Raw genomic sequence first — 13,744 nt, forward strand, 5'->3', positions numbered from 1 at the left:
CTGCCTCCACAACCCTTTCAGGCAGTGAGTTCCAGACTCCAACCACCCTCTGGGTGAAAAAGTTCTTTCTCAAATCCCCTCTAAACCTCCCGCCCTTTACCTTGAATCTATGCCCCCTAGTTATTGACCCCTCTACTAAGGGGAAAAGCTCCTCAGCATCCATCCTATCTATGCCCCTCACAATTTTGTACACCTCAATCATGTCCCCCCTCAGCCTCCTCTGCTCCAAGGAAAACAAACCCAATCTGCCCAGTCTCTCTTCATAGCTGAAGCGCTCCAGCCCTGGTAACATCCTGGTGAACCTCCTCTGCACCCTCTCTAACGCGATCACATCTTTCCTGTAGTGTGGCGACCAGAACTGCACACAGTATTCCAGCTGTGGCCTAACCAGTGTTTTATACAGCTCCATCATAACCTCCTTGCTCTTATATTCTATGCCTCGGCTAATGAAGGCAAGTATCCCATATGCCTTTTTTACCACCTTATCCACCTGTTCCGCCGCCTTCAGGGATCTGTGTACCTGCACACCCAGATCCCTCTGACCCTCCGTCTTGCCTAGGGTCTTTCCCTTCATTGTGTATTCCCTTGCCTTGTTAGACCCCCCAAAGTGCATCACCTCGCACTTTTCCGGGTTAAATTCCATTTGCCACTGTTCCGCCCATCTGACCAACCCATCTATATCGTTCTGCAGACTGAGGCTACCCTCCTCGCTATTTACCACCCTACCAATTTTAGTATCATCCGCGAATTTACTGATCATACCCTTTACATTCATATCCAAGTCATTAATGTAGACCACAAACAGCAAGGGACCCAGCACCGATCCCTGTGGTACCCCACTGGCCACAGGTTTCCAGTCACAAAAACAACCTTCGACCATCACCCTCTGCCTTCTGCCACTAAGCCAGTTTTGTATCCAATGTGCCAAGGCACCCTGGATTCCATGGGCTCTTACCTTCTTGACCAGTCTCCTGTGCGGGACTTTATCGAAGGCCTTACTGAAATCCATGTATACCACATCCACTGCGTTACCCTCATCCACACACCTAGTCACCCCCTCAAAAAATTCAATCAAATTAGTCAGACATGATCTTCCCTTGACAAAGCCATGTTGACTATCCCTGATTAATCCTTGCCTCTCCAAGTGGAGACAAATTTTGTCCCTCAGGATTTTTTCCAGTAATTTTCCTACCACTGATGTTAGGCTCACTGGCCTGTAGTTCCCCGGTTTTTCCCTACTACCCTTCTTGAATAATGGTACTACATTAGCGGTTCTCCAGTCCTCTGGCACATCCCCTGTGGCCAGAGAGGTCCTGAATATATGTGTTAGAGCCCCCGCAATCTCCTCCTTTGCCTCACACAGCAGCCTGGGGTACATTTCATCCGGGCCTGGGGATTTATCCATTTTTAGGCCAGCTAAAACCGCCAATACCTCCTCCCTCTCGATGTTAATATGTTCGAGCATATCACAGTCCCCCCGCCCTATTTCTATGTCTACATCGTCCTTCTCCATAGTGAAAACAGATGCAAAAAATTCATTTAGAACCCCTCCTACATCTTCCGGCTCCACACACAGATTGCCACTTTTGTCCCTAATGGGCCCTATTTTTTCCCTAGTTATCCTTTTACCCTTAATATACTTATAAAACATCTTCGGATTTTCCTTTATTTTGCTCGCCAGTGTTATTTCATGGCCCCTCCTTGATCTCCTAATTTCTTTTTTAAGTATCCCCCTGCACTTTTTGTACTCCTCTAGGGCTTCCTCCGTCTTTAGCCTTTTGTATCTACCAAAAGCCCTCCTTTTTTTCCTAATCCATTCCCGTATATCCCCTGACATCCACGGTTCCCTGTGGTTTTTGGAACCACTCTTGACCTTTATGGGAACATGTTGCCCTTGTATGATCTCAATCTCCCTTCTGAAAGCCTCCCATTGCTCCGATGCGGATTTTCCTACAAGTAGCTGATCCCAGTCCATTTTGGCCAGATCCTGCCTTATCCTATTAAAATCGGCCTTCCCCCAATTTAGAACCTTTATTTCCGGCCCATCCCTGTCCTTTTCCATGACCACCTTAAATCTTACCATATTATGGTCACTATCACCAAAGTGCTCACCTACTAGCACTTTTTCCACTTGGCCGGCCACATTCCCTAGAATTAGGTCCAGTACCGCCCCCTCTCTTGTAGGACTTTCTACATGCTGGCTCAAAAAGCTCTCCTGGATGCACTTTAAGAATTCTACACCCTCTGAGCCTTTCACACTTTGACTATCCCAGTTAATATTGGGGAAGTTGAAATCCCCCATTATTATTACCCTATTATTTGCACATTTCTCTGAGATTTGCCTACATATCTGTTCCTCTATCTCCCCCTGACTCTTTGAGTGAAGAAATTCTTCCTCATCTCTGTTTTAAATGATTTGCCCGCTATTTTTAGACTGTGGCCCCTGGTTCTGTGCTCCCCTGCCATTGGAAACATTCTCTCTGAATTCAGCCTGTCCAGGCCTGCCATAATTTTATATGTTTCGATGAGATCCCCTCTCAATCTTCTAAACTCCAGTGAGTACAAGCCCAAACTATTCAATCTCTCCTCGTAGGTCATTCCCGCCATTCCAGGTATCAGCCTGGTGAATCGCCGCTGCACTCTTTCCATGGCAAGAACATCCTTCCGCAGATGGGGCGACCAAAACTGTACACAATACTCCAGATGCGGTCTCACCAGCACCTTGTACAGCTGTAGTAAGGTATCCCTATTCCTATACTCGAACCCCCTTGATATGAAGGCCAACATACCATTTGCCTTCTTAATCGCCTGTTGCACCTGCATGCTCTCCTTCAGTGACTGGTGCACAAGAACACCCAGGTCCCTCTGCACTTCCCCATCTCCCAATCTATTGCCATTTAGATAATAATCCACCCTCCTGTTTTTACCCCCAAAGTGGATAACCTCGCATTTATCCACATTATAGTGCATCTGCCACGTATCCGCCCATTCCCCCAACCTGTCCAAATCGCACTGTAGCCTCCTGACATCCTCATCAGAGCCCACCCCTCCTCCTAGTTTAGTGTCGTCAGCGAATTTGGAAATATTGCATCCAATTCCCTGATCCAGATCATTTATATATATTGTGAACAGCTGGGGTCCCAGGACAGATCCTTGCGGCACCCCGCTGGTCACTGCCTGCCACTCCGAAAACGAGCCGTTTATTCCAACTCTCTGTTTTCTATCCGCCAGCCAGTTCTCTATCCACGTTAATACTTTGCCCCCAATCCCATGAGCCTTAATTTTGCATGATAATCTTTTGTGTGGAACCTTATCGAAGGCTTTCTGGAAGTCAAGGTACACCACATCCACTGGCTCTCCCCCATCTATTTTACCAGTTACTTCCTCAAAAAATTCCAGCAGATTAGTCAAACACGATTTACCCTTTGTAAATCCATGTTGACTCTGTCCGATCCTTTCCCCATTTGTCAAGTGCTCCGCTATTTTATCCTTAATAATGGACTCTAGCATTTTGCCCACAACCGATGTAAGGCTTACTGGTCTATAATTCCCTGCTTTCTCTCTACCCCCCTTTTTAAATATTGGGGTAACATTAGCTACCCTCCAATCCACGGGTACTGTTCCCGAGTCAATGGAGTTCCGGAAGATGATCCTTAGAGCATCTGCTATCTCCAGGGCCACCTCCTTAAGTACCCTAGGATGTAGTTTATCAGGCCCCGGGGATTTGTCGGCCTTCAGTCCCCTCAACTTACCCAACACCATATCCCTAGAGATACTAATTTCTGTCAGCTCCTCCCTCTCATTAGTCCCTATGTTTGTCGATATTCCTGGGAGGTTATTTGTGTCCTCCTTTGTGAATACAGAACCAAAGTATGAGTTTAATTGGTCTGCCATTTCCTTATTCTCCATTATATATTCTCCCGAATCGGACTGCAAGGGACCGACTTGGGATTTTACCAGTCTTTTCCTCCTGATATACCGATAAAAGCTTTTGCAGTCTGTCTTTATGTTTGCTGCAAGTTTACTTTCGTATTCTATTTTCCCCTTCCTGATTAATCCCTTTGTCCTCTTTTGCTGTATCCTGTACTGCCCCCAATCTTCCGGTCTGGTGCTTTTTTTTGCCAGTTGATATGCCCTTTTTTTTGATTTTATGCTGTCCCTAATTTCCCTCGTTATCCACGGTTGAGTCACCTTTTTAGGTTTATTTTTATGCCAAACATGTTCTGGAATTCTTCCATTCTATCTTTGAATGCTTGCCATTGTCTATCCACTGTCAATCCCCCCAGAAACACCACCCAATCAATCTTACCCAATTCCCGTCTCATACCCTCGTAATTCCCTTTATTTAAGTTCTGGACCTTAGTCTCTGATTCAATTTCCTCACTCTCCATCTCGACTGAGAGCTCGATCATATTATGATCGCTCTGACCCAAGGGGCCTCGTACAAGAAGATTGCTGATAAGTCCCTTCTCATTGCACAATACCCATTTGCCTTCCTAATTACTTGCTGTACCTGCATGCTAACTTTTTGTGATTCATGTACAAGGACCCCCAGATCCCTCTGTACCTCAGCATTTTGTAATCTCTCTCCATTTAAATAATAATTTGCTTTTTTATTTTTCCTACCAAAGTGGATAACCTCGCATTTTCCCACATTATACTGTATCTGCCAGATTTTTGCCCACTCACTTAGCTTACCTATATCCTTTTGGAGATTCTTTGCGTCCTCCACACAATTTGCTTTCCCACCTATCTTTGTATCATCAGCAAATTTGGCTACATTACACTCGGTCCCTTCATCCAAGTCATTAATATAGATTGTAAATAGTTGGGGCCCCAGCACTGATCCCTGCGGCACCCCACTAGTTATAGTTTGCCAACCTGAAAATGACCCATTTATCCCGACTCTCTGTTTTCTGTTAGTTAGCCAATCCTCTATCCATGCTAATATATTACCCCCAACCCCGTGAGCTCTTATCTTGTGCAGTAACCTTTTATGTGGCAATTATCAAATGCCTTCTGGAAGTCCAAATACACGACATCTATTAGTTCCCCTTTATCCACCCTGCTCCGAACATCCTCAAAGAACTCCAGCAAATTTGTCAAACATGATTTCCCTTTCATAAAACCATGCTGACTCTGCTTGACTATGTAGAAGAAACATAGAAGATAGGAGCAGGAGTAGGCCATTCGGCCCCTCGAGCCTGTTCCGCCATTTAATGAGATCATGGCTGATCATCCAAATTCAGTACCCTGTCCCTGCTTTCTCCCCATATCCCTTGATCCCTTTAGCCTTCAGAAATATATCTAACTCCTTCTTGAATATATTTAATGAATTGGCCTCAACTGCCTTGTGTGGTAGAGAATTCCACAGGTTCACCACTCTCTGTGATTTTCTAAATTTCCTGCTACCACTTCCTTAATGATGGACTCCAGCATTTTCCCAACGACAGATGTTAGGCTAACTGGTCTATAGTTGCCTGTTTTCTGTCTCCCTCCTTTCTTAAATAGGGGTGTTACATTTGCGGTTTTCCAGTCCGCTGGGACCTCTCCAGATTCCAGGGAATTTTGGTAGATTACAACCAATGCATCCACTATCTCTGCAGCCACCTCTTTTAAGACCCTAGGATGCCCGCCATCGGGTCCAGGGGACTTGTCCACCTTTAGTCCCATTAGTTTGCCTAGTACTTTTTCTCTCGTGATAGTGAATGTTTTAAGTCCCCCCCACTCCAATAGCCCCTTGATTATCCATTATTGGGATGCTTTTAATGTCTTCTACTGTGAAAACCGATACAAAATATTTGTTCAAAGTCTCCGCCATTTCCCTGTTTCCCATTATTAATTCCCCAGACTCATCCTCTACACTTACTTTAGCTACTCTCTTCCTTTTTATATACCTGTAGAAGCTCTAGCTGTCTGTTTTATATTTCTTGCTAGCTTACTCTCATAAGCTATCTTCTCTCTCTTTATCATTTTTTTAGTCGTCCTTTGCTGTTTTTTAAAAATTTCCCAATCCTCTGGCCTTTCACTATTGTTCGCACTATTCTATGCCTTTGTTTTCAATTTGATACCATCCTTTACTTCCTTAGTTAGCCACGGATGGTTCATCCTTCTCACCAGAGATGGCGGCACAGTGTTATACAGTCGGGAAGGAGTGGCCCTGGGAGTCCTCAACATTGACTCTGGACCACATGAAGTCTCATGGCTACAGATCAAGCATGGGCAAAGAAACCTCCTGCTGATTACCACCTACCGCCCTCCCTCAGCTGATGAATCAGTACTCCTCCATGTTGAACACCACTTGGAAGAAGCACTGAGAGTAGCAAGGGCACAGAATGTACTCTGGGTGGGGGACCTCAATGTCCATCACCAAGAGTGGCTCGGTAGCACCACTACTGACCGAGCTGGCCGAGTGCTGAAGGACATAGCTGCCAGACTGGGCCTGCGGCAGGTGGTGAGAGAACCAACACGAGGGAAAAACCTACTTCACCTCGTCCTCACCAATCTACCTGTCGCAGCTGCATCTGTCCATGACAGCATTGGTAGCAGCACCGCACAGTCATTGTGGAGACGAATTCCCATCTACACACTGAGGACACCCTCCATCGTGTTGTGTGGCACTACCAGCGTGCTAATTGGGATAGATTCAGAACAAATCTAGTAGCTCAAAATTGGGCATTCATGAGGCGCTGTGGGCCATCAGCAGCAACAGAATTGTATTCCACCACAATCTGTAACCTCATGGCCCGGCATATCCCTCACTCTACCATTATCATCAAGCCAGGGGACCAACCCTGGTTCAATAAGGAGTGTAGAAGAGCATGCCAGGAGCAGCACCAGGCATTTCTAAAAATGAGGTGCCAACCTGGGGAAGCTGCAACACAGGACTACATACATGCTAAACAGTGGAAGCAGCATGCTATAGACAGGGCAAAGCGACCCCACAATCAACGGATCAGATCAAAGCTCTGCAGTCCTGCCACATCTAGTCGTGAATAGTGGTGGACAATTAAACAATTAATGAAAGACTGTAGGTCCCGCATTGGACTCATCAGTCACCTGAGAACTCATTTTTAGTGTGGAAGCAAGTAATCTTCAGTTCCGAGGGACTGCCTAAGAAGAAGAAGAATGGGAAGAGGAGGCTCCATGAATATCCCCATCCTCAATGATGGCGGAGCCCAGCACGTGAGTGCAAAAGACAAGGCTGAAGCGTTTGCAACTATCTTCAGCCTGAAGTGCCGAGTGGATGATCCATATCGGCCTCCTCCTGAGGTTCCCACCATCACAGAAGCCAGTCTTCAGTCGATTCACTCCACGTGATATCAAGAAATGGCTGAGCGCACTGGATACATCAAAGGCTGTGGGCCCCGACAACATCCCGGCTGTCGTGCTGAAGACTTGTGCTCCAGAACTAGCCACGCCTCTAGCCAAGCTGTTCCAGTGCAGCTACAACACTGGCATCTACCCAACAATGTGGAAAACTGCCCAGGTATGTCCTGTCCACAAAAAGCAGGACAAATCCAATCCGGCCAATTCCTGCTCCATCAGTCTACTCTCAATCCTCAGCAAAGTGATGGAAGGTGTCATCGACAGTGCTATCAAGCGACACTTACTCGCTAACAACGTTCTCACCGATGTTCAGTTCGGGTTCCGCCAGGACCACTCAGCCCATGGCCTCATTACCGCCTTGGTCCAAACATGGACACGAGCTGAATTCCAGAGGTGAGGTGAGAGTGACTGCCCTTGACATCAAGGCAACACTTGACCGAGTGTGGCATCAAGGAGCCCTAGTAAAACTGAAGTCAATGGGAATGGGGGGGAAAACGCTCCACTGGCTGGAGTCACGCCTGCAGATATTGTGGCTTTGGTGTCAGTGATTCTGGAGTGTTTGTCCATCTATTGCAATTGAATAAGTATTTGAAGCTGAGTAAGATGCAGGACTATGGGGAGAACACATGGCAATGTGATTCTCTTGCTTTAGCACAGAGATGGCACAGGCTCGATGGGCTGAATGGCCTCAGTCCGTGCTGTAACCCTCTATGGGTCCATGGCTGCCATTGTTCTATTGTACTTTTTCTTTAAAAGCGAGACATACAGTAGAAAGTTGCATTCAACAGTGTGACAAGAGAAAGTTCTGCATATTCAGAGTTTTATCATATTGCAGATACGATATTTTGGCTGCCTCATCAGTAACTGCTTCACGCCAATGCCACGCGAACAAAAGACGGCACCTTGCTCCGACAGTGCCGCTTTCCCTCAGTACTGCACTGGGGCGTCAGCCTAGATTATGTGCTCCAATCCTGGAGTGGGCATTGAACCAGTTGAAGCCAGGTTTCTTTCCTATTTGTAAATCTGATTAAAGTAAGGAATGCTGCTAACTGAGCCAAGCTAAAAACTGTTATTGGTGATGGGATCAGTTTGAGGGGATTGATTAAGCATAGAATGATACAGTACAAAAAGGGGCCATTCGGCCCATCATGCCTCTGCCAACTCTTTGAAAGAGCGATCCAATTAGTCCCACAAACCCCTGCTCTTTCCTTTTCCAGTATTTATCCAATTCCCTTTTGAAAGTTACTGTTGAATCTGCTTCCACCGCCCTTTCAGGCAGCACGTTCCAGATCACAACTCACTGCATAAAAAAATTCTCCTCATCTCCCCCTCTGCTCCTTTTGAAAATTACTGTTAATCTGTGTCCTCTGGTTACCAACCCTCCTGCCACTGGAAACAGTTTCTCCTTATTTACTCCATCAAAAGCCTTCAAACGTATAGATGCAATATTATTAAAGCCTGTTGGTTTAAGTGTCGTACTTGACATGATACCATTTACTAGGTTGAGCCCCCAGTGCAGAACTGTCGGAGGGGCAGTACTGAGGAAGTGCCGCACTGTCGGAGGGGCAGTACTGAGAGAGCGCCGCACTGTCGGAGGGGCAGTACTGAGAGAGCGCCGCACTGTCGGAGGGGCAGTACTGAGAGAGCGCCGCACTGTCGGAGGGGCAGTACTGAGGGAGAGCAGCACTGTCGGAGGGGCAGTACTGAGGGAGTGCTGCACTGTCGGAGGGGCAGTAGTGATGGAGCACTGCATTTTCTGAGGGGCAGTGCTGAGGGCGCACTGTACTGTTGGAGAGGCAGCACTGAGGGAGCACTGCACTGTCGGAGGGGCAGTACTGAGGGAGCGCTACACTATAGGAGGGGAATACTGAGAGAGCGCTGCACTGTTGGAGGGACAGTACTGAGAGAGCGCTGCACTATTGGAGGGGCAGTACTGAGAGATCGCTGCACTGTCGGAGGGGCAGTACTGAGGGAGCGCTGCACTGTCGGAGAGGCAGTACTGAGGGAGTGCTGCCCTATCAGAGGGGCAGTACTGAGGGAGTGCTGCACTGGCAAAGGGGCAGTAATAAGGGAGCGCTGCGATGTCAGAGGGGTAGTACTGAGGGAGCACTGCACTGTCGGAGGGACAGTACTGATGGAGCACTGCACTGTCAGAGGGGCAGTACTGAGGGAGCACTGCACTGTCGGAGGGGCAGTACTGACGGAGCACTGCACTGTCGGAGGGACAGTACTGAGGGAGCACTGCACTGTCAGAGGGGCAGTACTGAGGGAGCACTGCACTGTCGGAGGGACAGTACCGATGGAGCACTGCACTGTCAGAGGGGCAGTACTGACGGAGCACTGCACTGTCGGAGGGGCAGTACTGAGGGAGCACTGCACTGTCGGAGGGGCAGTACTGAGGGAGCGCTGCGTTGTCAGAGGGGCAGTACTGAGGGAGCACTGCACTGTCGGAGGGGCAGTACTGAGGGAGCGCTGCGTTGTCAGAGGGGCAGTACTGAGGGAGCACTGCACTGTCAGAGGGGCAGTACTGACGGAGCACTGCACTGTCGGAGGGGCAGTACTGAGGGAGTGCCGCACTGTCTGAGGTATCTGCCTATTGAAATGGATGTAGAACATCCCATGGCACTATTTGAAGAGTAGAAGGCGAGTTCTCCACGGTGCCCTGGCTAACAGTTACCCCTCAGTCAACACCACAAAACAGGTCATTCATCTCATTATGTTTGAGGGATTGTGCATAAAGTGGCTACTGCGTTTGCCTAAATAACAACAGTGACTGTATTTTAAAGTAATTCATAGTTGAGAAGTGCTTTGGGATGTTTATGTGATGTGAAAAGATGATTATATAAATAAATAATTATATAAATGGAGAGTCCAGAGTCCAGAACAAGAGAGCATCACCTTAAAATTAGAGCCAGGCCGTTCAGGGGTGAAGTCAGGAAGCACTTCTTCACACAAAGGGTGGTGGAAATCTGGAACTCTCGCCCCCAAAAGGCTGTTTTTTAAAATTTGTTTGTGGGATGTGGCGTCGCTGGCAAGGCCAGCATTTATTGCCCATCCCTAGTTGCCCTTGAGCAGCTGGTGGTGAGCTGCCTTCTTGAACCGCTGCAGTCCGTGTGGTGAAGGTGCTCCCACAGTGCTGTTAGGGAGGGAGTTCCAGGATTTTGACCCAGCGACGATGAAGGATCGGCGATATACTTCTAAGTCAGGATGGTGTGTGACTTGGAGGGGAACTTGGAGGTGGTGGTGTTCCCATGCGCCTGCTGCCCTTGTCCTTCTAGGTGGAAGAGGTCGCGGGTTTGGGAGGTGCTGCCGAAGAAGCCTTGGCGAGTTGCTGCAGTGCATCTTGTAGATGGTACACACTGCAGCCACGGTGCGCCGGTGGTGGAGGGAGTGAATGTTTAAGGTGGTGGATGGGGTGCCAATCAAGTGGTTTTGAGGCTGGGGGTCAATTTAAAGTCTCAAAACTGAGATTGATAGATTTTTGTTGGGTACGGGTATTAGAGTTACAGAACCAAGGCAGGTAAATGGAGTTAAGATACAGATCAAAGGGCTGAATGGCCTCCTCCTGTTCCTATGTTCCAGTGTGTAATACCAATACACTGAATAAACCCAGTGAGAATCCTGTCAGCCCAGCTTGTACTGTTCAGTCAATGGGAGACACAGGAGAGATAATCCACGACAGTCGGCATGGATTTGTCAAAGGTAAATCGTGTTTGACAGATTTAATGGAACATTTTTGATGAAGTGACTGACTGAATAGATAAAGAAAATGCAGTCGATGTAAATGCAAAATGATCTAGGTACTGGGGGACAACTGGAGCTTTCAGGACTGAGACTGATAGAGTTTTGTTCGGTAAGTTTTGGAATGAACTGCCTGATAGGGCGGTGGATACAGGTTCCATAGTAGCCTTCGAAAGGGAATTGGATAAATACTTGAAGGAGAAATTGCAGGGATATGGGGAAAGAGCGGGGGAGGGGGACTAACTGGATTGCTCTTCGAAAGGGCCGGTGCACACTCGATGGGCCGAATGGCCTCCTTCTGTGCTGTATCATTCTATGTAAGGGTATCAAGGGATATGGAACAAAGGCGGGTAGATGGAGTTATGGTGCAGACCAGCCATGATCTGATTAAATGACGGAACAGGCTCGAGGGGATGAATGGCCTCCTGTTTTTAATGTTCCTATGTAGTGTATGTGAATTTTCAGAAGGTACTGGGCCTCTTCTGTGCTGTGAGCGTCTGTGACTCGATGAATAGATTTGTTTGAGATTTGCTTCAGTTCCAGCCCTGTTTCTTTCTGTCTTGTGGTGACAGGCAGGATGTGGCGTTTTTCGATGCCACTCGGACGGGCCATCTGGTGAGCCGCTTAACCAATGACATCCAGGAGTTCAAATCTTCCTTCAAACTGGTGGTGTCTCAGGTGAGGCTGCTGGGACCTGGGGTGGGACTTATCAACAGGGAGTGGATCTCCAAAAGGGTTGGGATTTTTTTTTGCCCCCACTTCTTCCCCTCGCCCATAATGAATTTATTTTTCTTATCTTCAGCCGTGGCTCACCCTCGCCTCTGACATCAGAAGACTGTGGGTTAGAGCCCCACTCCAGAGACCTGAGCCCCCATAATCTAGGCCAATACTCCCAGTGCAGTACTGAGGGACTGCTGCACTGTCGGAGGGGCAGTGCTGAGGGAGCGCTGCACTGTCAGAGGGGGAGTACTGAGGGAGTGCTGCACTGTCGGAGGGGCAGTACTGAGGGAGCGCCGCACTGTCGGAGGGGCAGTACTGAGGGAGCACCGCACTGTCAGAGGGGCAGTACTGAGGGAGTGCTGCACTGTCAGAGGGGCAGTACTGAAGGAGTGCTGCACTGTCGTAGGGACAGCACTGAGGGATTGCTGCACTGCCGGAGGTGCCATCTTTTAGATGAGACGTTAAACTGACGCCACCTCTGCCCTCTCACGTGTATGTAAAAGATCCCATGGCACTATTTCGAAGAGCAGGTGAGTTCTCCCCGGTGTCCTGGCCAAAAAATTTATCTCTCAACCAACATCACTAAAACAGATTATCTGGTCATTTATCACATTGCTGTTTTTGGGATCTTGCTGTGCACAAATAGGCTTCCACATTTCCTACATTACAACAGCGACTGCATCTCAAAAGATACTGCACTGCCTGTAAAACCCTTTGGGACGTCCTGTGGTCGTGAAAGTGGCAATATAAATGCAAGTACTTTCTTTCGATGAGCCTAATGGCCTTCTTCAATGCTGTAACCATTCTATGATTCTGTTCTATGATTCTTTCAAGCTCCTTTCACACTGAATCCCTCACCTCTAAGCTCAGAGGGCAGTCGACGGGCCTCTCTGTTTTTCCTACATCAGCTTGCACTTCCTGCCTCTCCTGAAGCCTTCGATTCACATTGTGATCAGAATTTTTTTTTAGCATTCATGGGATGTGGGCATCGCTGGCAAGGCCAGCATTTATTGCCCATCCCTAGTTGCCCTTGAGAAGGTGGTGGTGAGCCGCCTTCTTGAACTGCTGCAGTCCGTGTGGTGAAGGTACTCCCACAGTGCTGTTAGGGAGGGAGTTTCAGGATTTTGACCCAGCGACGATGAAGGATCGGCCGATATATTTCCAAGTCAGGATGGTGTGTGACTTGGAGGGGAACTTGGAGGTGGTGGTGTTCCCATGTGCCTGCTGCCCTTGCCCTTCTAGGTGGAAGAGGTCACGGGTTTGGGAGGTGCTGCCGAAGAAGCCTTGGCGAGTTGCTGCAGTGCATCTTGTAGATGGTACACATTGCAGCCATGGTACGCCGGTGGTGGAGGGAGTGGATGTTTAAGGTGGTGGATGGGGTGCCAATCAAACGGGCTGCTTTGTCTTGGATGGTGTCGAGCTTCTTGAATGTTGTTGGAGCTGCACTCATCCAGGCAGGTGGAGAGTATTCCATCACACTCCTGACTTGTGCCTTGTAGATGGTGGAAAGGCTTTGGAGAGTCAGGAGGTGAGACACTCGCCGCAGAATACCCAACCTCTGACCTGCTCTTGTTGCCACAGTATTTATGTGGCTGGCCCAGTTAAGTTTCTGGTTAATGGTGACCCCCAGAATATTGATGGTGGGGGGATTTGGCGATGGTAATGCCGTTGAATGTCAAGGGGTGGTGGTTAGATGCTCGCTTGTTGGAGGTAGTCATTGCCTGGCAGTTGTGTGGCGCGAATGTTACCTGCCACTTATCAGCCCAAGCCTGAATGTCGTCCAGGCCTTGCTGCATGTGGGCACGGTGTGCTTCATTATCTGAGAAGTTGCGAATGGCACTGAACACTGTGCAGTCATCAGCGAACATCCCCACTTCTGACCTTATGTTGGAGGGAAGGTCATTGATGAAGCAGCTGAAGATGGTTGGGCCTAGGACACTACCCTGAGGAACTC

At 48.3% G+C, this 13,744-nt stretch overlaps 1 protein-coding gene across 1 annotated transcript in view; it reads left to right on the forward strand.

The window, feature by feature from the left end:
• abcb8 (ATP-binding cassette, sub-family B (MDR/TAP), member 8) overlaps positions 1-13,744 on the forward strand; it is a 126,109-nt gene that overhangs the window by 47,240 nt on the left and 65,125 nt on the right. The window contains exon 5 of the mRNA XM_085992192.1: positions 11,643-11,748. Within this exon, the coding sequence (XP_085848318.1) occupies positions 11,643-11,748 (106 nt within the window). The remainder of the gene's footprint in view (positions 1-11,642; positions 11,749-13,744) is intronic.

Source organism: Somniosus microcephalus, chromosome 7, assembly GCF_052327205.1.
Source record: "Somniosus microcephalus isolate GS21.2 chromosome 7, FLI_Smic_1.0, whole genome shotgun sequence".
In the NCBI taxonomy this organism is placed as follows: domain Eukaryota; kingdom Metazoa; phylum Chordata; class Chondrichthyes; order Squaliformes; family Somniosidae; genus Somniosus; species Somniosus microcephalus.